At 36.2% G+C, this 24,876-nt stretch overlaps 1 protein-coding gene across 2 annotated transcripts in view; it reads left to right on the top strand.

The window, feature by feature from the left end:
- The first annotated feature begins 16,035 nt into the window (after positions 1-16,035).
- Positions 16,036-24,876, top strand: part of LOC116265539 (protein ENHANCED DISEASE RESISTANCE 2-like) — a 36,746-nt gene continuing 27,905 nt past the window's right edge. The window contains exons 1-6 of one of the 2 annotated variants that reach the window (XM_031646215.2): positions 16,036-16,893; positions 17,039-17,224; positions 17,690-17,764; positions 19,210-19,263; positions 20,212-20,277; positions 24,297-24,400. In XM_031646215.2, the coding sequence (XP_031502075.1) occupies positions 17,087-17,224; positions 17,690-17,764; positions 19,210-19,263; positions 20,212-20,277; positions 24,297-24,400 (437 nt within the window). In that variant the 5' untranslated portion in view covers positions 16,036-16,893; positions 17,039-17,086. The remainder of the gene's footprint in view (positions 16,894-17,038; positions 17,225-17,689; positions 17,765-19,209; positions 19,264-20,211; positions 20,278-24,296; positions 24,401-24,876) is intronic. The other variant, XM_031646214.2, reaches the window with a different exon arrangement.

Genomic DNA, 24,876 nt, shown 5'->3' on the forward strand with positions numbered 1-24,876 from the left:
CATGGGTTAGTGTCTCATATATGCTTTAACTTGTACATCAGTGTCTCTTTTTTACAGCATATGGAGTTGGTACCTTAAAAACTCGAAATAAAGTATCAAACCTACTTTTAATGTCTTGGGTTAGTGTCTCATATATGTTTTAACTTGCATATCAGTGTCTCTTTTTTGCAGCATATGGAGTTGGTACCCTAAAAACTCAAAATAGAGTACCAAACCTACTTTTAATGTCTTGGGTTGGTGTCTCATATATGCTTCAACTTGCACATCAGTGTCTCTTTTTTGCAGCATATGTAGTTGGTACTCTAGAAACTTGAAATGAAAACTGGTTGCCTACTAAGCCCTACCCTAACCATTACCCCAACCCTCTTGAGAATAGATGTGATAAATAGAAACTCAAATCCTTTTAAAAGGTCGCATTTGATTAAAAGAACATTGTGTTACTGGGACACCAATTTTATAAGAATATCATGTTCTTGTTATCCGAACAATGTTATGTTAAGAGAGGCTCTCTCATACTCTCTTAGCACACCAAGAGAAGAGGAAAATAGAAGAAGAGAAAGATGAAGAAGACATAAAGATTTATGTGATTGAAAGGCAACGTTCTCCTATGTCCATGGTCGCCACACAGAGAATTGCCCATTTCGGATTCACCATATCACAAAAAAAGAAGGCGAGACCTTCATTTCATTGCCATAGGCCTATCTACCATTACCCACCATCAATTCGAAAAGATGAACATAACTCCGCCCTTTTGAAACATTCAATATAATTTAAAAAGTACACACTTTCTTCCTTTGCATGGATAGTCCTCTTATTGTGATAAGTCGGGATGTCAATGGTCAACGTTTAGCAAGATATAGGATTTCTTATCGTAATTGGAAATTGAGACCCAGTTTTACATATTATCGGTTCCAAATTAATTTCTTACTGAGTCAAATTCATGTGCACTAAACTAGAATGTACGCACATGGCTATAAGAGGTGATGGAGTAAACTTTTTTTGCTAAATAAGCTTAAAACCTAGTCCTAATCCCTCTCAGTTTAATGAGCTTAATCTAAATTATTTAGAGTTGAAAACTAAACTGGCTTGTTACTAGATTCCTCAAAAACAAGTTATTCATTGTGTTAAGTGTGGTGATTAAGGTTATCCTTTGGGGTAGTTTGGCAGCATGGTACTTTGTGAGTGTCTCATGAATCTGTCTAAAATATTGTGGTAGGTTTGTCAGATGCCAAAACTATTGTTTCATAAACTTGTTTCAATCTTACGCGATTTATGGGGCACTCACAAAATGTCTCTGCTGTTAAACTATCCTTTGGTAACAGATGGAAAATCTACTTTGCATCCTGAAATGTGGTGATTAGGGGTAAAAATGGATTAAATTTCGATGTTTCACTAAGTTCTAGGGCATTGTATTTTGATAATCAAAAGGGCTACGAATCCACGCTCACAATATCCACAAGTGATTGATTAAGAAACATTGTCACAAATGCTTTTGTGCATTGAAGTAGCAAGAAAATCATATAAAAGCCTACAAATTAATATTACTCATGATGTTTTACATCTTACTTGAAAGAGACCACCTTGGGCTGAGACTTCACCACCCACCCAGGGCATAAAACCCTTAGGTTGTGCTTGATAACCTCAGATCTGTGCTTGCAGAAAAACGTGTGTGGGGAGATACTGAGGATCTTAGTAATACATGTTAAAAACCATGAATTTAAGGTCGAATGGAAGGAAGGGAGAGCAGGGGATCCAACCTTAAATCCATGGATCTGAATCACTGCGGATCTGAGATCGCCAGAGATCCAACCTTAGGACATTGGCGGAATGCACTTCTTTATATATATATATAAAGAGAGAGAGAGAAAGAAAGAGAGAGAATTCAAATATATTAAATGGCTAAAACTTAAGAATTATTCATTGAAAAGCACTACAGACAGCTGCTAAAAGCATAATAAACAATTGATACACTGTAAACCATTTTTATTGCTCCGTAAGTGACTGTTTGATACATGCACTTGTGTTCAAAATCGTTCAACATTCGGACCTAGGGTGCACGTCTCTTAATTAACTAGAATAGAGTGAGAAATTTTACTTCTGTATCTAAGCTTGAGAAGGAGAACTTATAAAAGTCTCAGCTAAGTGATGGGTTGTTGTGGTTCATATTCCTTTTCAGGTTGGAAACGAAGCCATAGGGCACAAGTTAGGTTTTGCTAGATTAGGAGCCTGAGCTCGGTGTAGGTGCAGGCAAGGCCGGAGATAGGGTTTTGGGGTGCGCAAAGGGGGCAGGGCCCTTGGCCTCTCTTTAAATTGTCAAAAACAAAATTTTTACATGTAATTTTGAAACAATTTCAATTACCATGCACAAAAAGTTTGAAAAATTATAATTCAGCATTTGGTAAAATTTTGAAACTACTACAACTTGGTTTTCCTAATAAAAAATTTTTGGCTCTACCCCTTTGGTGCCACGTTGTTAAAGCATTAACAATGGTTTATAATGCAGCAATAATTCATATGGTGCTTTTAACAAATGGTTTCCCTCAAATGCAAGTGCGAGTCCAAAGCTTCTTCTTTATTGAAAATCAACAGACTAAAGAAAGGCGCCTCCCATCGGCGTCATGTGTTGCGAGTCTTGCGACGAACATTCTTATGTGACAGAAAAGAAAGGGAGGGCACATAAAAAATAGGCATACTAAGCATATGGCTGCACGAGAGTAAAGGACTACAGCCAATAAGAAGGTCTGGAAATCAATCTGCTGTATAGTTTGTCGTTCAAATTCTTTTGAGATCCACAAATAATTATTAAGATGTGGAAATCGTCTAAGTAGTCTTCGTCTTCAAGTTTGCTTCGAAATTTGGATGCTTCGTTGAGAAGATCATCTTGATTTTGAGTAAAATTTCATTCATTGCTTCTTTGAAAATGAAGTTGTTGGTTGTGAATATGTCAACAAGTTACAGAGTGCCAGGTAGACTGGTTGATTTAAAGCCTCCAAAGAAATAATAAAACTAAAAAAAAAGGAACCCTTAAGGCTATCACTGCAGATCTTAGGTAGGCTTGGGCATCGGGCCTGGCTGGGCCGACCCGTCTGGCCGCTCAGTCCGCCCGGGCCCGGCCCGATAGCCCGGGTCTTGGGCCGGCCCGTCGAGCCGCCCTCCAGACCCCCTTTCCCCTGCCCTCGCGACGGAGGAGGAGGGGGAGCGGCGAGGGAGAGGGAGGGAGGAGGAGAGAGAGGGGGAGCGGGAGTAGAGAGGGAGAGGGAAAGGGAGGAGGAGAGAGAGGGGGAACAGGAGTAGAGAGAGAGGGAGAGGGGGAGCAAAGAGGGAGAGCGGGTGGGGAGAGGGGGAGCGGAGAGGGAGATGGAGGAGGAGGAGGAGCGGGAGTCAGGCTGGGCCGGGCCGGCCTATCGAGCCCGGGCTAGGTTTTTTTCGGCCCGGACCCAGGTCCGACCAGGCCAGCCCGGCGGCGGCCCTGCCCAACGCCCAGGCTTAATCTTAGGTCTTCAAATCCAATCTCAGATATGAACTATATGAAACTTAACATAACATAGATAAGACGCAGTGGCGAAGTCAGAAAATTTTATCAAAAGGCACAACTGTTAGTTGGGTTTGGTGCCTAACTGTTAGTTGGGTTTGGTGCCTACGGGGCATCAAGGTGAGTTTGGTGTGGGCATGACATTTGGCTGGACCCAAATCCAGCTCTCTCATAATAAAGGTTTTCGTGGATTGGTGTTGGCTGGCGTGGGCAGCAGCCCACACCTAACTCCGCTACGGATATGGTGTGTACAATACCGTAACCTGAACAGCACTATCCTCATAAAATATGGATGTCAAATTAGTTTTGTAGTTGTTCTCAAGGGAGTTAGTGCAATGGTTTAGGGTGGGGGCATCGGGTCACCGATGCACAAGTTAAACTGCACTATCGAAAGCAAGTCATGTACCATAAGAAGATAAAAGGTTGGGTGGATGCTTCGGCTGCTGTCTGAACGATGTGGGTCTGCCCTATTCACCCCGAAAATTAGCTTTGGAACTGAGATCCGAGGGTATAAGCATTTTCTGAAGCTCAATATTCATAAGGATACTTAGTTCATGAAAGCAGTTCAATAAATACAGAATTATTCCAAGTAATTGTAGTTGCAGGTCAATCTACCAGTGCAAAACGGTTGTATATGGTGCACGTAATTTTAGTTACTCCTATCAATAAGAACAAGTGGTAGTCCCACATTATGTTCGTAAATGCATCTAATTCCAGTTCGAGGTTGCAACAAATAATCAAACATCAGCTAATTTGGATTTTGGTCGCCCGTCTTACTCAAATCAGCTCATTAGAGTTTGGTGCAGATTAGATATTGGATATATAATTAGCTCTTATCTTTGGGCAATCATGCTGTGAAACAAGTGATTAAGCCACATGTCATGATATGTCGGGTCGAATGTAGACATCCAGGGGCGGAGGCAGGGGGTAGTAGGGGCCATGCGAAATTTTACTTATGAATTTTAAAAACTTTAGTTTAACCTATATAAAAATTTTGAAAAATTATGTTTCAGTTTTTGTTAAATTTTTGAAATTATACATGAAAAATTCCTAACTTTGCCCTTGTAGACATCCAATAGATGCCCAATTGCCTGACTAGAAATAATCATCCATGTGAAAGCTCATCTCTCTTTTAAAAAAATTATATGTAAATTTTATAAATTTTTACTTGTCTTATATAAAAATTTTGAAAAATGATATTTTGACTCCTGTCAAAATTTAGAAACATTAATTTGGCTTCATCACGAAAAATTTTTGGCTCCTATGGAATCAAATGGAAAAACAACGATGTACCAACTTTGACGTTGCTTGACCAATGCTTCTCCTCCATTAGAATATGGTAAGATCGATATCCTAAGGCCTCCACGAAGATAGCCGGCTAGGATCCGGCATTCATGTACAAGAGTGTATAGATCTATCTTTTAGATATCAATATCGAAGCTTTATGTTTTCCTCTACTATACAAGATAATGTTATTGCGGAAAATTGAAATCAGCCAGCTATCTTTGTAGCAGGATGGTTTTTTTTTTATTTTATATCATTAAAAACCATCACAAAAAGGTGCTTTATGTCACTAAAACCTAAGTTTTTGTATCCGAGGATGAGCCAAAGGGCGAGGCTTCCTTGAAGTGGAAGAATCGACTCCATTGGGGCAACTGGGGGTAGCCAAGACCATTGCAAATGCAATTCAAATCATCTGATCATATAAAGGTAGCTGACTGATAGAATAGAGAGATTTTATCGCTTGCTTGGCAATGTGAAACCGGGAGGCTATGTTTTAGGGTAACTGACACTATATGACATATAACAGATCCAAGCTACAAGATTCATTTGATACGAACCTACCACTAATTTGTGTTTTTTTCATCATTTTCAAAGAAAATTGGGCTTTTTTTTGGCACGGTTAACCTTGACAACTATATAATGCAGGAAATTTGTGGTACCCGAATGTAGATTTGTTTTTTCATTCTCAATTTTATTTTATGTATTATAACTACACAGTTGACTGCTCGGACTGAGTTTCAGGTGTCCAGTTGAGCTCAGATTCAGGTTTCGGCTATGTCACCATAGTGCAGGGTGCTGGTGCTGGTGCGGGTGCCGAAACGGTACATCTCAAAAAATGTAGGTGTGATGGTAGGGTGATGATATTTTATTATTATTGTTATTATTAATTTATTATATATATATATAATAGAATAAGCATATTATTCCAATTTAGTTATTAATATATATAACATACTTGAATAATTGTATTGCATTGAAAAATATCAAAACAACATATATTATATAAATAATTTAGTAATATGACATTTTAACTGGACTCGGGTGTGAATCGAAGTTGCACCCATGTTCGGTGTGCACCCGACTCGATGCAAACTCGGATGAAGCAGTAAAATAGAAGAATCCGGTGACTTAGGGTTTCCGGTATTGGGTCGACCCCAATCTTATCATAATAAAGTTTTTGATGAGTTGGTGTAGCTTCCCTATTGTATACAACGGAGGCAATCTCTTTTTTTACGTACTTGTTTTTTATTCTTTTGAAAGTAGGTTTGCCATTCAAGAAAAAAAATATCTTTTCAGCATTTTTACCATTTTGTCTTGGAGAGGCTTATTTTGTCCTTCCTATTTACTTGTTACTTGGATTTATACGGCCCCAAGAGATTCGTCTGAACGCAATATCGCCGCCCCTATTAGGAAACTGGAAATAAGGACACAGATTTTTTTAACATTTAAAATAAAATTTCCTTTACCATAAAAAATGTATTAGATCTCTCTAGTCGAAACTTGAACTAATAGTTATAAAATGACATCTCCAAAATGTCACGAGAGTGTGAAGTGCCACATTAGCAGAGGGTAAGAAAGAGGCAAAAAAACCCGTGAGGCCACCACTATCGTTATTTGCCCAAAACGAGCTCAATTTTTTTTAGTTTGGTCCTACCTGTTGCTCCTTTTGACCCGACCCGCGGACAGTTTGGCCCACCTAAAAAAAAAATCATAGCTTCACCCTAAGTGCAATATTTAAAAGCAAAAAATTTGCTAGTTTTTTCGTGGCCGCCAATCAGCAATTTCGCAGAGTTTGAAGCTCCTTTCGAAATAGAACCCAACTCTCAAGCACGTCTAAAAGACAACAAGTTTTTTGGAGCAGGTTATATGTTATGCCATATAACAATTGACCTAGATTGAAAATAACCAATATTTCTAACCCTCAATTGGAAGACCCTTATAAGGGCAAAAACGGTATAGTAAAAAAATACATTGTAAAATGACCAAAATGCCCATTGAATTTAAAATGTGGAAACACGGTTTTCTGTGTCACCGCGTGACATAAAAATTGTCCTCAAGTTTTTTTGGGTTGTTTATAATTGTGTGAAAAAAAGAAAGTAAGACACCTTTTTATTTTTTTATTTTTTAAGTAAAAAGCTAATAAGGGAATGGTAACTTATTCTAGAGCCATCTAATCATAGTGGTTCATCTATGCAAATGTGTATGATTAAAAAAATATGTGAAGAAAAATATGGAAACTATGACGAAAATATTCATCATTTTTTTCTCTTTCTTTTTTTGTCTTAATTGTACCATCATATTAGATTGGACGGTCCTCAATAGATTTTACTACTTATATTATTCACTAAAACTGTCAAGTAAGGGATGAGTTAAATTTTCCTTTAACTTGAGAATTTTATTCATGTCTTTTTATGTTAACCTTGGTTATATTGCATGTTTTACCTTTCTTCAATTTTTTTCATTTTACCAATTTACATTTTATTCTTCTTCACTCTTATCAATTCCTAATGTATTACCTAAAAGGGTAATAATATAATTTGGAAGATAACACTGAAAGGTATGTAACTAAAGTTTTCCATTTCCCGAGTTAACGGAAGTTCACTTGGAGCCCTTATTCGTTAACTTTCATGAAAAGTACGACTTTTATTAAGAAAATTATAAAAAAAAGGGGCCTGAAATGAAATTTTATTTTGTTCCATTTGGAGAGAAACGGTTTTCAGTTGTCCAACTGTATTACAAAATAATTGCACATTTTACTTTTGCTAAAGAGTCTTTGTGGGTAGTACCAATAAACCCTCCTTCCCAAGTACAGACAAAATTATGTTCATGCTTTCTCAAAGGCAAGTTTGCTTTGGGATCCTTTGGCCAAAACTCATTTGTCTTCTAACTTTAGAGGAGACTAGTTATACCAATGTTATCTCATGTTCAAAATCTAAAAATCAACAATAAGAAGAAAGAACATGATTTTAAATTTTAATATTCATTTTAAATCATCATACAATATGATTTAGACATATTCACAAAAGGTAACTTTAGAGGTCGAAGGATAGAGGGTACCCTAATGGTAGAAGGTGGAAGTGAAGTGAACATGGAGTTTCAAATTTTAATATATCATATTCAGATCAGGTATCGTTGTTCCAAAAAAAATTAGATATGAAAAAAAATATATTTGATTAAAAAATCAGATCAGATTACTATTTAAGAATTGAAATCCAATCAGAATAGGATTTGGATTCAGATATACATAAATACCCAATTGAATGCGGATTCAGATTGGATTTAATTTTAAATAGATATCATAGATTCAATGCACTTGCATTTTACTAGATTCAGTTCAAAATTCATATTCAAATTCAGATATGGATAGATTCATTGAATTCTGAAACCGGATTTTGAATTCGGATTCAATATGATTTTTCTTTGTTTGAATATATGAACAACCAAAAAAAGCAGAGATAAAGTTAAGGGCATATTCAATTTGAATCTGATCTGTTTACATCCCTGAATGCTAAGAGAAGCATTCTAGAGAGACGCTGAGCTCTTGATAAGCCTTTAAGTCAATAGCCGGCACCAATCTTTTCATGTGAGACTTAGGCAAGTTAATCATATAATCTAAATCACATTTGCTGGAGATACGAGATCTTCACCATCTATTCAAGTCATATATTTAGAGGGAATTTGATAAGAAAAATGTTGTACTCTTGTCACACATACATGTTCCAATAATACCATGTTTTTGTTTAGAGATATATAGTGTGATTTTATATGGTATGTTTAATTATTGAATATAAAGATAATACCTATAGTCACCGAAGCCCATTGACCAAGTATAGTCTTGTGAAATCTTCCCCATTTGCCTTCAATTGCTTTTGAAAATGACTCATCCCTTAGTTGTCTACGGACCCATGGAGAGTTGAAAGTTGCTGTGTGCTGATGTTGCCGAATGGCTAAAACTTTAAGAATTATTATTAAAAAACTATCATTAAATTAGTATAACCACAGCTTATGGTATGGCCACGGTTTATGATGGGTTTAGGGATGATTTTTTATTTTTCTAGTAATAATTTTAAATTTTAACCATCCAACATCTATCTGGCACATGGTTAGGAGTGAACACGAGTCCGAGTTCAGTCAGCTCAAACTCTGCTCGACTAATAAAACCTCGAGCTCGACTCGGCTCGATTAATAAAACCTTGAGTTCGACTCAGCTCGAGCTCAAGAACAGGTAGACGGAAGCAGCTCGAGCTTGAGTCGGCAATTACGTGTTGAACTCGACTCGATTAATACTCGAAAAACTCGTTTGAATAAAATTGATATTCATCCTTATGTGTTGAGCTCGAGCTGGACTCGATTAAAGCTCGACAAACTTGTAAACTCATTTGAATATATCGACTTGATTAAGGTTTGACAAACTCGATTAAGGTTTGAGCTCGACTCGGCAATTACGTATTGAGCTCGAACTCAACTCTATTATTTGAACGAGTCGACTCGTGAACTCGAACTCGACTCGTTAAACAAATGACTTGGCTCGAACTCGTTCACAAGCCGAACTTCAATGAGTCGAGCTCGAGTAGCTCGACTTCGTTGTTCACCCCTACACATGGCAATGTTGACTTCTTCCGAATCCAATTAACATGAAGTGTATCTACAACTTCTTATATCAATTTTTGCCGACACATTATATATACTAATTCTCTCCCTATGGAAATGCTTTAGGTGATACATTTTTCTTTATAACCTTTTCCTTTAGAACCTCTGGATGAAGCCCACCCAAAAGAGAGATGTTACATCCCTTTTAGGAACTTGATAACAATGCGGGGGTCCTACCACTAGGCCTTTTAATTTTTGATAACGTGAGACCTTCTGGTTGAAACTCAAGAAAGCGACATAGGATCTAAATAAATTGATGTCTCCACATATTGAAGGTCATTGAAAGGATCAAAGCTGACCTATTGAAAGCAAGAAAGGCATACCTTTCGTATAGTTGCTTCTTACCTGAGAAATATCACGGCCGACTTATTAAAACCATGAAAGGCATTGCCACTCATAGAATTTGTTCTTAACAGGGCATTTCAGTACTCTATGGATTTGGAATTCAATCTGAGATTGATTCGCTTTCAAATCACTATTAAGGACATTGACATGTAAACAATTGGAGAAGAATATTTAATATTGGATAAGAGCAGGCAACAAGGAGGATTATTTTCTAATTTTGAATGAACATTTTTGGAATCTCAGCATATTCAAGTCGCGCGTCGATATCAAGCATATAAAAGGCTGAGATTCGAATAATCTTTGCGTGTATATATATATATATATATATATATATATATATATATATATATATATATATATATATATATTGCATCTTAATTATGGAAGAAACGTCACCTTGGTAATGAGACTTTGGCGCACTCAGAATGATGGAAAATCCAGGAGCTAATTTGAAAACTGATGATCAAACGTACTTAGTTGCAATGGAGAAAAAAAGGACGCTGGTAGGGATTATTTTGTTTTCTTATTTTACGCTAATTCCAGAATATTTTAAGTTGTTTTTTAATTAAAAAATGAAAATAAATCGACAAATGTCCATAAATAGTGATGCACGTTGGTGTACAAACTGATACAACACTGATATTAAATGTTGAATCTAATGTTAAGGACATTGTCTTTGACCAAATTATCTTGTTTGTTTAAAGGTAGTTTGACAAAGCAACACATTGTTATTGTCGACATATTTATGTGCCGACAATAGCAATGTGTTATTATTGTCAAATGGCTCTTCAGTGCCATTATTTTAGCTGTGAGCATGTACTTTTATATTTTCAATAACATTTAGTTAAAAAAATAAAATGATATGAAAAGATGTCTACCAAAGGAATTTATGGCAATCCACTGGATTAATTATTATTAATTTTATCATTTTGAAAGTTGTGATCCAAGGATAATAATCTGTCAACATGATAATAATAATAATAATAACAATAATAATAATAATAAGTAGCAAGCACAACAATAAGGATGTCTAGATTATACCCCTTACAAACTCCGTCTTATGAAAACTTGGTTTTGTGGATATTTAGTTTTTTAATGAGTATCTAAAAAACATAGTTTTATATTTAGATGACCTAAAAGCAGTTTTTTTTTTTTTTTTATAAATAACTTATAGAAGGTGGGTTATTCAGTCATCTTTTAAAAATGATACACCCTTCAACTTAAGTATCATATTCGCAGTCTAAAAAGAGTAGCACTTTATATTTTAAATCTCAGATATCAAATGCAAACAAGTCCTGCCCTATACAATTTTCTTGTGGGTATGACGGCATCAGAGTTTCAAGGTTTGCATACCATTATAAAAGAAATTAAAAATATTCCTACAAATTGCAATGTCTTCAAATCACCTCAGGAAAAGGGAAGCAGGTGCCCATTATTTTGAGTCCTACCAGAAAGCCGTTCCGAGTCAAAAAGTAACGTTAGTAAAAAATCTAATGCTTTTCACGAACTCCAGCAGAAAATTCCAAGATTTCATGACGCAGAGGCAAGAAGCTGAGATGGAGCAAAAAAACAAATTTAAGTCATCTTCACCTAAGGGTGCGCATTGGGGTAGCGGGCACGTTGTTTATGATGGGTTGGATTTAGGCTGGTTATTTGTTCTTAGAGACTATTTGGGCGGAGTTGGATATTAGGAACCCGCCTCAGTCGGCTATATAAATTTAAACACCATCTCGCTCTTTTATTTATAACTTTATTCTCTCTCTCTCTCTTTCTATATATATATATATATATATATTTATATGCACGACAATGGTCAGCTCTTTTAAAAACTCTTTGTGCATTGCCGATGGCTTCTTTTAAAAACTCTTGATATCACCTGAGTACTCTCTCAAAAACTTTTGATACACACCCGAGGGTTTATGATATATTAAAAAAAAAGGAAAATGTTTGGGGTTTCAAATAAGTAAATACAAGAACTATAATTATTATTTAATGATTTGTAGTGTGCTATGTGCAAATTCATTCTCTTCATAACTTTGAATTTCGTATTCCATGTGTAGCATATATGTTGTCGATCGTCAGGTAATAATTAATGGACATTGAATGAAAAAGATGCAACGAACAAGGTCTGACATCTCATAAATATGTACCATAATTCAAACTACTTAATCCCTTTATGAATATGGGTGCCCATCTGAAACGTTTTAGAGTCAATGCACGTCGTTTTGAAAAATCAAGTGGTATTTGACTCAAAACACAGTAGGGGAGCTACAATTTGGTTGGTGTGGGCTATTGTCCGTAACCATCACTTCAGAAATCTCATTGCAGTACAGCCAGACTCAGCTTCACATGCTATTAGGGGTGAACACTAGCTGAGTTGAGCCCGAGTTCACTCAGCTCGAACTCGGCACGACTAATAAAACATTGAGCTCGAGAATAGCTCGATGGAAGCAGCTGGAGCTCGACTCAATTAAGGCTTGACAAACTTGTTTGAATAGAATTGATATTCATCGTTATGTTTTGAGCTCGACCTCGACTCAATTAAGGCTCGACAAACTCGTTTGAATAGAATTGATATTCATCGTTACATGTTGAGCTTGTGCTCAACTCGATTAAGGCTCGAACTCGACTTGGCAGTTAGTTACTTGTTGAGCTCGAACTCAACTCAATTATTTGAACAAGTCAACTCATGAACTTGAGCTCGACCCGTTAAACAAATGACGAGGCTTAAAACTCGTTCACGAGTCGGGCTTTAACGAATCGAGCTTGAGCATTGTTCACTCGTACCGTACATGCGATGCCTATGCCAGACCTAGGTCGGCAACTCAAAAGTACCCCTCAGCTAAACAATCCTGTCTCCACCATTGCTCATACGCGAACGGGCTTCGGTGAACTGGCCTGGGCTGCTGACTTGTAGGTGGGTTGTTGTTTTTTCAGGTGACAAGGGTATCAATTTCTTAGACAAGCCGAAACAACCCTAAACCCTGGGGCATGGAAACAGAGGAGTCCTCGGCTCTCGCCCAAATAAAACTGTTTTGTGGCTCATTCCCATAAAAAATATTGATCCAGCTCCTATTGACCCTTTATTTAGGAAAAATTTTCGAACTAAATTGTTACGTTTCAAACAAGTAAAACAAGTTACAAAAGAATTTACCACATTGTGGGGCGGTTCTTTATTCAAGCCACTAACTACTGCTTTCGTGCTAGAATGACATGTACATCAAATAAAATAATCAAGGGAAAAGCTTTGTTTTTAGTTCGTTGCCGTCACGTTCGTTCCTACTCGACCGTGATTGATGAGGAATCCATCTTTTATTTAATAATGGCTTTGCTTCTTACGGTAGACATGCACTTAGCAAAAATAAATTTATGTCACACTGAAAAGAACCATAATATCACTATATATTTAGTTTGCATGGTCCTATATAATCTAAGAAAGGAAATGCTTCTTTCTCTGACATGCCAGGAGCCAGTCCTCTAGGCACTTGTTATAAAGTAAGGCTTTTTGGAAAGTACTTGCCCGAAAGAGGGACAAGAAGGTTCTTTACGAGTTTCAACAAGGCAATCCCTGTTGCTCTTTTCTGAAAAAAAGTGTGGGGATTATCATTTGCTCACCATGTTCAAGGGTTTGACAGAACATTCCATCTCTGGATGAAGATTACCTTCATAAGCAACCAATCAATTAATTAAAAAAATCAGATTACTTGGTTAACAGGCAAGCAAACCTTCCCCCACTTGAACTTACCATCTTCAACTTGAAGTATGTCTAAGTCCAATACCCAACATGTTTTTTTATATATAAACTAGTAAAGGCCTCCTAACTTTCTCTCTCTCTCTCTCTCTCTCTCTATATATATATATATATATATATATATAGAGTCTAGATGTAGTATACATTTAGAGACATCAAATCTGGCATCTGATCTAAGATGGAACGATTCAGATTTTTCAACACTCACTCCTTCCAATTTTGACGTTGCCCTGAAAAAACAGAGTTTGGTGTTGAATTTGAAGCAAGCGAAATGCTACGGTACCAAGCTTTTGAATGGAAGGAGGTCAAATGGGGAGTGGATTTAGGGCCCGTCCACTGTAAGAAAATCTTTTTCCAAGGTTTGTTTGACAATGCATGAATTTTTTCAGACGTGTTTGCTTGCGTTTGAAAAAAAACCAAAGGAATAAAACTATTATTTCGTCGACGCCAAGCAGATGGATGACTTTAAAGTTTAAAATATCACCGTCTTTCAACGTCCAATGTTCGAAGGGAGGAAAAAATTAAACTCATAGATGATTTATCTCTCTCTTGTTTCTTTTCATAAAATAATTTATCTCCTCAACCGGGTATGTGATAAAAAGCATGTCCCGTTTATCACAATTGACTTCGAAATCCACTTTCCGACGGTAATTCACCAGGATAACTTGTCCCTACTTTTCAAAGGCCGATATTCAACTTTCAAAATGGTAACAAAGCGACTTGGCAAACGGATTTTGTTATTTTTCTGGCTATTGTATTTAATACAACTCTACTCCACATCAAAGTATACCTAATCTGACGGCCGGCCGGAGATTGAATGCTCAACCATCCGAGCATTCAAGTCTACGATTCAGCATCTCTTTCTCGCCGTGACATCAATTGGCGGATCTTTTAGTTGAACATCAACAGCCAATTGGAGATGTACAACGATCAAGCCGAGCTCGAGCTGGCCCAGAAGCTCGGCTCAAGTCACATATTGTTTGGCTTGAGCTCGAGTCGTGCTTTATGAGGTGAGCTCGATCTCGACTTGGTAAACTCAGTTGGTGCTTGAGCTCAACTTGTTTAAGCTATTGTCATTAGATCCATATATATTTTTAAAGAAAAATAAAAAAATATTAAAACTCATCAAAAATTACCAACACACTCTTAAAGATTAATAAATAGAGAAGACAATAGAAGAGTCTAGCTTAAATAAGTGGAGCGAATCCAACTCATTTATGACTCGAGTTTTAACTCCAACTCAAGAGTCATTCGTTTACTAAATGAGAAGGAGTCGAACTCGAGTCGAGTTTACATAGGTGAGTTCAAGTCGAGCACGAGCTGGCTCAACTTGTTGTACATTTCTATGGGCATGGGGCGGGTTGGGCAGGGCCAAGTCGGACCAACAAACTCGAGGGCGGTTATTGTGGGGCCCGCTGGACCCATGAACAGTCGGCCAAGCCCCTGATTTAATGGGTACTGGGTCCAACCACCTGCTTTGTATCCACCACGGCCCCGTTTATGAATTTTGAACTGATATAACTTAACCTCCACCTTGTTTGAATGAAAAGTGCATGGTCAGGGCGGGGTAGGTACCATAAGGCATTCATGCACGCCTTAAATGAATTATTTAAATGAACATAGAATTGAATCTGGGTTTTCCATTACTTCTTGAATCTCCTCTCACAAGGAAAAGTTTAATTCGTTTGACAGATTTTCTCACTAAAACAAGTTATTGATGCTAATAGAAATACTTTGCAAGTATTTTATAAATCAGATTCAAAGGTTAGAGCAAGTTTACGGAATATTAAAATCTGCTTCAGTGTTTGAGATAGATACACTGAAATACTATCTGATTTAGGAAAAATACTGAGAGAGTGTTTATGCGGCCAAATGACTAATTAAAACACAAAATCTACCATTTTTATTTTAATTGATGAAATCGAAAACAAAAACATTACAAAGTTATTTTTAATTGTCACTCAAACCATTAGAGGGAACAAAGATTTAATTATTTGGACATCATTATAGAGGTTTATATGCTTGGACCTAACAGGGGGCCTTGTTTGGCTATGCGAGGAGAAATTTTTTTTATTATTTAGAAAAAATGTCGTTTTACCGAAAGAAAACTTTTTTTCATTTGTGTCATGAGCCTCCTTTTTCACATTGGAAATACATTTTTGTCAAACCTTAACACAGCCCTTTTTAAAAAAATTGCAGCGCCCAGTGAGAAATACAGAAATATGTGCCTTTCTCCTGGGATTAGAGCTAAAGAGCTGGATCCCAAGTAATAAATGAACCGAAGGTGGAAGAATGGTTTCATGTTGCGGAATTTTTTTCCCCATTCTATCTCTTAACAGAGAGAGAGAGTAATTTGCGGAGATAAGTGGGGATGGAAGTGACTATTCACTTTAGTTTCTGCTTTTATTTTTTTATTTTTCAGTTTTTTTTCATTTTCTTAATTGATATATTTAAGAGGGAAAAGGTTACGCCTCCGTAGGACGGTCGAGGACAGCCCTTCTTTCAAACAGCCTTGCCCTCACGCCAGTCCCACTTCCCGCCAAACCGAGTCATCGCCGTGGAATCCCGCCGGAAGCTTTTCCGGTTAACGAGTCTCCGGCTATTAGATCTCCGGCATCGCTGTCATCCTACGACGCATCCGGGGCCAACTGATCTCACGGAAGGGAGACAAAGACTTGCGGGAGATTGCAGACATTTTCGGTCGACGGTTTCAGGTGGATCCTATTTTTCTGGCAACTCCTTCCGGCGGGATTCGACGCGCCGGCAACGGATTAAGCGAGATCTGCAGATCCTTCCGAAGCTTTTAAGGCTTCATGAAAATTGCGTTCGGGAGTCTTCTGGACTAGTCGACTGCTGTGAATCGCGGGCTTTCGGCGATCCCGGGGAGATTTGTTATCGGAAATTGTCTGAGGAGTCCGTGTTGTGGTCTGCCGACTTGATTTCCTTCACTATTGTGGTCGTCTATGGGCAGCTGGTCTTCCGGCGGTTATTGTTGCCTGCATAATGCAGCATCGGAATATCCGTGGATTTCTCAGTTATGATTCTCTCAGGGTGAAGCCCCGCGGCTTGCCGATTTCCCGGAGTTTCAAGATCCGGGGTGCGGAATCTTTTCGTTCTGGGCTTTTGTTTGCTTGAATTGGCTTGGAGAGTGTAGCCAAGTTCTCGTGAATGAGTGGCTGAGATTAAAGGGATCGCGTGGGCTTCGCATTTACATATATTCGGACTTAGTGGCCTTCTAGGTTTTCGTGATTTCAAAATTGTTAACCATGAAGGTTCGGAATCTCAGTGGCCTTTCGTATGCGAATTTCGTCTCGAAAGTCTAATCCAGTAGGTAAGCTTTTTCTTTTACTTTTTTTCTCTTCCCTGTTTTGGACTTACGCTACTTTTTGATAATCGGGAATGTTGGAATTTCGATCGGTGACATTTTATCTGAAGGTTTCTTGATGGGTAAATCGTAATTCTTGTAATAATTGAAGGTACCACATGACTTCGCGGATTCCACTGTAGCGGCTAAGTCGGTCGGGATGGCGAAGGTAGTGCATGAGGGATGGATGGTCCGTTATGGACGGAGGAAAATTGGTCGTTCGTACATGCACAAGCGGTACTTCGTTCTTGAATCTCGGCTTCTTGCATATTACAAAAGGAAGCCCCAAGATAATGTGGTAAGAATCACGGTCACAGCGAATGTTTGTATAGAAAAATCTGACCATTGTCGTGTTACCAATCTGTTAGCTTTCTTATTTTTCTGATCGTCTAGATTGTCAACCTTTGTGTGGTGTTTATGCACGTGCACCTATAAATGTGGCATTCGGTGAGTGCCATAGCCGTGCTTGCGTGTGCTTTCTTGGTTTACAGAATTATTTATTGGGTTCTCAAAGAGTGTTTGTGCTGCACACGGGAGTTTTTGCTTCGCAGAATTGCTTTCTCATTAAATATTTCAGCGTAGGAGGAAAAAACATACTAAAATCATTGATAAGAACAAGAATATTTATTCAAGCTTCATTGATTCTGTGAAGCAGCAGCTAACTGTTGGATGTGATCTCAGAAATTTTATGTTATCGGTTGCTTTATTTGAGTTTTCACGAGTAGCATGAGTTTTGAGTGTGCTTTACTTCTTTAACATGTAGGTCCCAGTCAAAACACTTCTTATCGATGGGAACTGCAGAGTGGAGGACCGGGGCTTGAAGACACATCATGGACATGTAAGCCGAAGATACAATCTGCTTTTTTCCCCCTTCAGTTTGAGCTTTTGTTAGTATGTAAATCTAACTATGCGGGTTAGATAGCGCACATAGTGGCCAGAGCTTTTCGTGAGATGCTTCTTGGAAGCGACATCTGGTAGCCAGAAATGTTTCAATGAATGAACCATTTCTGGCTGTACGGAAGATAGAATATTTCAAGTTGTTGGATCCCCCTTATGTCCAACTTCTTTTTTTCTCTCAAAATTTCATGTTTTAAATTAATAATGCTGGTACAATTTTTCACCTAAAATTCACCAATTTTTGGTTCAGTATGCATGAGTGTGTATGGTGATCCTCCAGTACACCCTGAAAAGAAATTGTCAGGGTTATTGCAAGCTTTCTCAGGATTCCATGGGGAATCAAAGTACTTTTGCTGTTGTTTTTTGATCTGTCAAAATCACATTGAACCAAAATTCGTGAAAAAAGATGTTTGTTGTTTAAAGTTCTTACTTAGAATAAAAAGACGTTCAGATGCATATAAATGTATTTGTGGAACTGGTTTCCATTTCATTGGTGCCATTATATTAAAAGAGTTGTTATGTGATTCAAAGATATCTTCATCACACGGTAATGCTGGCATGGTACCTGCAGTGGATTGCAGTAAAGGTTAAGCCCAAAAATAAGATAAAGAAAGAATTGACAGTTGACACGGTAAAAACCAGTGAGCATGCGGATTAGAATCAGCTATGTTATTGCAAAATTGTAGTGCAGCTGTACCGTTGACTAGTTAAAACACATGTTTTGGTTTATGGTACTGGAGAATCAAATAGATATATGCACATCCTTTGGGAAGATGTACAACTGGGTTTCTTTCATGCATAAACTTGGAATCTTGGTTGGTGGATTTGTTCTAAGAATTTACACAATTAGGCATAAGATACAAAATTAGTGGTGTTGTCATTCTGAGGTAATAAAGGCTAAAGCTTTTTTATTCTCATGTTCTGATCACCATCAGGCAAGTTGGTTCTTAGAGTACGGTGCTCATATATTGGTTTTCTATGTGTGTGTGTCTCCAATAAAAGTACATTCATTTAATCCTATGCTAGTTCTGAAATAGCACATCAATGTTTTGTTCTTATTGTTATATTGCCACTACTGATTTCAATTTCTTTTTTTTTTTGCACAACTCTCTCTCTCTCTCTCTCACACACACACACACACACGCACGCACAAACACACACACACACACACACACACACACACACACAAACACACACATGTAAACACATTCAAGGAGAATAATTGGCACTTACACGGTTGGTTACGTTGCTTTAAGAACATTTTCATTAGCTAAGTAGATAATATTGAAGAAAAATTGCTATACATAGCTGTTACTGTGATTATTTTGTAGTTTGCTTGCTTGTATAATATTTATGTAGATTTTCATTTTCTACTGTATCTTGCAGATGCTTTATGTCCTCTCAATTTATAACAAGAAAGAGAAGAACCACCGTATTAATGTAAGCTTTTTCTCAATAATTTTTTTGTTACAATTATGCTTCTCTTTGATGAGGATTCCTTAAAAAACTGATACTAGAAACTTGTGTTCATTATTACCTTGTTATTGATTAGTACTGACGAGTGGAGGATGGCCACTCCTTGGTTTTGCTTATTAGAAGCTGCACCAGCTTAACTCCTTTTTATCCTTAAGATGTGATCTTCTTTTTGTTATTGCTTTCCACTTTCATGCTTACAAAAGCTTTTTGTGTGCTTCATGCAAATTCAAAAAAGAAATAACGCTCTTGAGAATCACAAGGAGTATTGGCACAGTGACTCTTCTCATATGCTTTTAAGCTATTTTACATGGCTTGACCTCACATGCTCTCTGTCGCAGGCCTCTTCTTTAGCTGAATAGGGTTCAAAATATGAACCTCTGTTGTTTGCTTTTGAAGTCATAAAATTCAAATATTGATGATGAAGAATGTTACATACTGATGTTAATGTATGATTAATGGAAGATTCTCTAATGCAATTCAACCTTAATGGAATTTAACAAATTTCCTCAAGGATTGTGTTCTAGGTTGTACTAATGTGATGACACATATTTTCCACTGTCTAAGCAGTCAATTTGGCAATAACCATGGGTTACTTTGCTATAAACATCTTCTCTTCTATAAATGTACTATATCCCTTGCGAGCATCAATTATCATCTTGGTTAAGTAGGCCTCTGTTTATTAGTTGAAGTTGGAGACTAGCACAATAAAATTACTAGAATGACTTTGATGGTACTGGTGACAATAATACTGATTTGTTTCATAGATCTCAGTTACTATTTGCTAGGTATAAGTTGTCAGCATATTAGATCACTGGAATGACACAGTTATATATTATTTCTAGTTATGATGTTGGCCCCACTAAGGTTATGTTAGTGCTGAGTTTCCTTATTATTATTATTTTTTTCTGCCAGATGGCAGCGTTCAATATCCAAGACGCTTTGACTTGGAAGGAAAAGATTGAATCTGTTATTGATCAGGTACCCTGTTAAACATGGTGGCATCTTTCTGGTTTTTCATTTGTAACCTGACCATGTCTTACGCCTACCCATATAAACATGTGCATTTTTGCTGTTTGCTTTTTGAATGCATATATATATATATATATATATATATATATATATATATATATATATATATATATATGTATGTATGTATGTATATGTGTGTGTACTTCATTCTCTTTTATACTCTTTCTTCTTTGTCCAGCCATTGACTTACCGAGCAACCAGAAAATCGAGGGGTCATTAAAGAACAACTGTTGGTGATTTTCCTTTAGGCATGGCCCGAAGATCTTCTCCTAATTTACGTACGAGAAAATTGAAAAAAAAAAAAAAACTGCAGCAAATAAATTTCATTTGGTGCTGTTAATTATCAAATTACTACAGTTGGTGCTAAAGCATTTATTTTAACAAAAACTTTAGCAATTGATTTTATGCAGAAGTACAATTTCAGAATTTTAATTTATCTCAAATTTTGGGGAATTTACTGGTTTATTTTATTTTTTTTATCACACCTCGTTGCAATGCCTGTTATTTATTGCATCCCTTCCTTTGGTAAAATATTCTGGACTTCGTATGAAAATGAAAATAACCCTAACTTTATTTGGACAATGTAAACTTTTGACTGATCTTTAAAAAAGCATGCCATATTTTATGGAGTAGTTTCTGGTGCTGGTTAATGAACCAAACAAATTGAACATGTGGTGTTTGTTCATGGCTATGAAGGACTGCACCTTCTTTAGATTCTGCTTGTTAAAGCATAAGAATAAAGAAGGTGATAATTTCCCGATGCACATGCACAGATTGGATTCCTGAGCTGGAGAAGTTCAGACCATTGATTTTGAACCCTTGCAGATTTAAGTGTGCACATAGCAACATTGTGTGTGTATGTTGTTTCTTTGTTTTTTACTGTAGATTACATCTGTGCTGCCAGTTTTGCTAAAACTGCACATTTATTATTTGCTTGGTGGACAGGTTGTTGAATGGCATACTTAGAGTATCAGATGCAAAATTTCAATTAGTTTCTGTTTTCCTTCAACCTACCTAGATTTTTTTTTTAATAGTTCTCTGTGTGTTCGTAATAAAATCTTCTACTCTGCATACTTTGTATTTCTATTTTTGTGTATTCTTCTGCATGTGTATACATATATTTCCATGTTCTTATAGACTGATATGGAATAACTCCACAAATATATTCTTGCATATATATATATATATATATATATATATATATATATATATATATATATATGCAGAGAGAGAGAGAGAGAGAGATGGTAAAAACATACCACCTTGGGTAAGAGACAAAAACCAGACCTATTAAAATTCATTGTTGAAATGAGAAACACATATTAAGTTAGTCGTTTTCTTATTCAAATTAGTATTTAACTATTTATGTTAAATTAGTATTTATCAACACATTATAATGTTCATATTTTGTTTAAAACACTTTTTAACATGAATATAAGAGGTCTGGTTTTTATCCCTTACCCAAGTGGTCTGGTATCTACTAATCATATATATATATATATATATATATATATAATGTGTGTATATATATGTATGTATATATAATGTTTATATGTATATATATCGTTTATCTATGTGCCTGCCTTGTTAATTATAGTTTAGTCAACTAACTTGGATGGACTCAAACAGGCTAGTCATGTGCAGTCCGTTTAGGATTTTGATTGACCTCCATCCTACTTCTGATTTTGACAAATAAGAATCATAGCCACAAATATCACAATATTTTTATTAACGAAAAAAAAGTGGAAAAGATTGTGACATTTTGAAAAGACATTAAAAAACAATTTGTTGTGATTTTTTCATTTATTTCTTTATTCTGTTTTCTGTTTTTGTTCTTTTGAACTTTTGTTTCATGGTTTTATTTCCTCTTGTTTTAGGCATTTAATGTGACTTCTTAGATGCACTATAATGCTTATTACTTTATCACTTTTATTATTTTAATTAGATGTTTTTTATGTCTTATTAGTTTCTCATTTTTACCTAACACTTGATTTTTTTTTATTTTTAAAAATCCCTAAGATTTTCCCTAGAAGTAAACTTTCATAAAATATCTAAGAAAAATCCTTCCGATAAAAACCCAAGAACGATATTTGTGGCTATGCTAAGAATATACTATTGTCTCTGATATTGCAAGATTTTCGAAATCTCGTGATATTTATGATAAAATCAAATAAAATAAAAGCACAGGAAAAAATTGCCAGATTTTGAAAATCTTGCCAAAAATGAAATCTTGCGAACTTATCACGATTTTTGCTCGAGATTTTAATATTGTTAATACTTTTAATTTTTTAATATTTTTTATTTTTTAAAAATTGTCGAGATTTTCCTGAGAGGAACAATTTCACCGAAAATTCCCGTGAAAAACCAAGCTGTGATTTTCCTGAGAACGATATTTGTGACAATGAAATATGCTGCATTGCACACATATATGTGCAAACATATCAGTTCTCTCTCTCTCACACACATATATATACACACACACAGATACAAACGTTAAAAACATTGAAAATAAAAAAAATCATTGAAAAAACTCACCAATAAATTTTTTTGCATTTTTTAGTGTTTTTATCACATTTTTTCTTGTTTTTATGTTATTTTTCCTGCAAAGTTTAAAAATTAAGTCAAATTATTTATCTTCATTTCTATCATTTCTATCATTCAGATCCTAAGAAAGAAGTGACCAAACATTTGCAGATGGGGTGAATCAGCTGTCTGGACTTATATGTACAACTCTATGTCTCTATCCGGAAGTCATGTTTCTAAAGTCTGAACATTGTCTGACAACAATAGGAATTTTGAACTTACTGACATTTCATGGAAACAAATGAGTACAACTTTGACAATTAAATCATTGTAGTTCTTGGGAAAAATTAATATGGCACCACATCAACCAAACCAATAATTTAGCCTCTTATATAGATCGTAGAAATTATATAGGAGTAATCTTCAAAATTATGAGAATTGTCTTCAAATTTGGAATGACTAAAGAATTCATGTTTAATGTGACAATTTTGTAGTCATATTTCACATCCATTCGCAGGGGATTCTTTTTGGTAGAATTTAGCGTTTAGGCATCATGTAAGTACACATGTATGTATTTTATATGTACTATCATATGTCATATATTCTTGGTAGTTTGATGTATCATTTGTATATAAATATACATGTGTCATAGTTTTTTGATGTATTTATTTTTTCTATATTTTTCTGTTCCTTTTCTGCCCTTTTTCTATATTTTTACTTTCCTTTTTGTTCAGCTAATTAGGTGAGCTAGCTGTTGGCTGACTAGCCGTTGGGGCTGGCCCAACAGGTACCTCCTTTTTCATTCTTCTTTATTTTGTTCTATAAATAAGGGACTCGAGTCCCTTGCTTAGTAGGCTTTGAGGCATGGGTTGTGTTATGTTTTTACTTTTAAGATTCAGCAATATTGTTTATTCTCCTCTAGCTTGAGGATTTTCCTTGTGTGAGCTTTTGGTGAAGCTAGTAAGTCCGCTAGTTCAGCTCTGGTTTTCACTTTGACCGATTACCGATCAATATTAAGATCCTTGTGATTTTCCTGCCCTCATTTCTCAATTGAATCACCTCTGGAGTTGACTTTTAACTTTTTAAGCTGTTTCTAAATTAGCCATGGCTTGCAATTTTGAACAGTTCAGGTTTGATATGCCAGCTTCTGGCCCCTTTTGGTGAAGCTGGTAAGTCCGCTGGTTCAGCTCTGGTTTTCACTTTCACTGATTACCGATCAATATTAAGATCCTTGTGATTTTCCTGCCCTCATTTCTCAATTGAATCACCTCTGGAGTTGACTTTTAACTTTTTAAGCTGTTTCTAAATTAGCCATGGCTTGCAATCTTGAACAGTTCAGGTTTGATATGCCAGCTTCTGGCCCCTTTTCTCTTTCCTTTGATGCCATTTTCATGCCGCCGTTCTCTTCTTTGTTTTTTCTTGACATGGTATTCTTTTTACTGCAGCATCAGAATTCACTTGTAGCCAATGGAAACAAAACATATTCTACATTTGATTTTAAGTCACATGATGACGATAGAACTGCTTCTTCATCAGATCGTGAAAGTCAGTAAGTGAAGTTTATATGTTAATGTACTTCAATGAGCTGGTTTTGCAACTTGAAGATTATTCTTTTGATGACATTATTGCTGGGTGAGTTTGTTAGATTTGGAAGTCTAGTTATTTGTTCAAGACAAAAAAAAAAAAAAAACAAGTGTGTGAGGAGGTATCTTTGACAGAAAATATCTGCTTTGTTGGATAATCCTCTTCGCATGTCCTAATCCTCTTTTATTAATGAGAGATCTCCACTTGACTAAGTACTACAACTCACAACAAAGCTATTACAACCGTGTCACCACCTTTGACAGTATTAATGAAATTACTGTGTCTGTGCATGCATCTATATTTATCTATGGTGATGCTTATAACTTTTAGTAGTGACTGTTTGATGGGTCAAATAAAACTAAAAGGAGGTTGGTCTCCTGCATGTCTTAAAGGACTTTTCATATTCTATGGAGCCCTTTCGTGAGAAATTCAATTATCTGC

Source organism: Nymphaea colorata, chromosome 12 (genome assembly GCF_008831285.2).
Source record: "Nymphaea colorata isolate Beijing-Zhang1983 chromosome 12, ASM883128v2, whole genome shotgun sequence".
NCBI classification, from domain to species: Eukaryota; Viridiplantae; Streptophyta; class Magnoliopsida; order Nymphaeales; family Nymphaeaceae; genus Nymphaea; species Nymphaea colorata.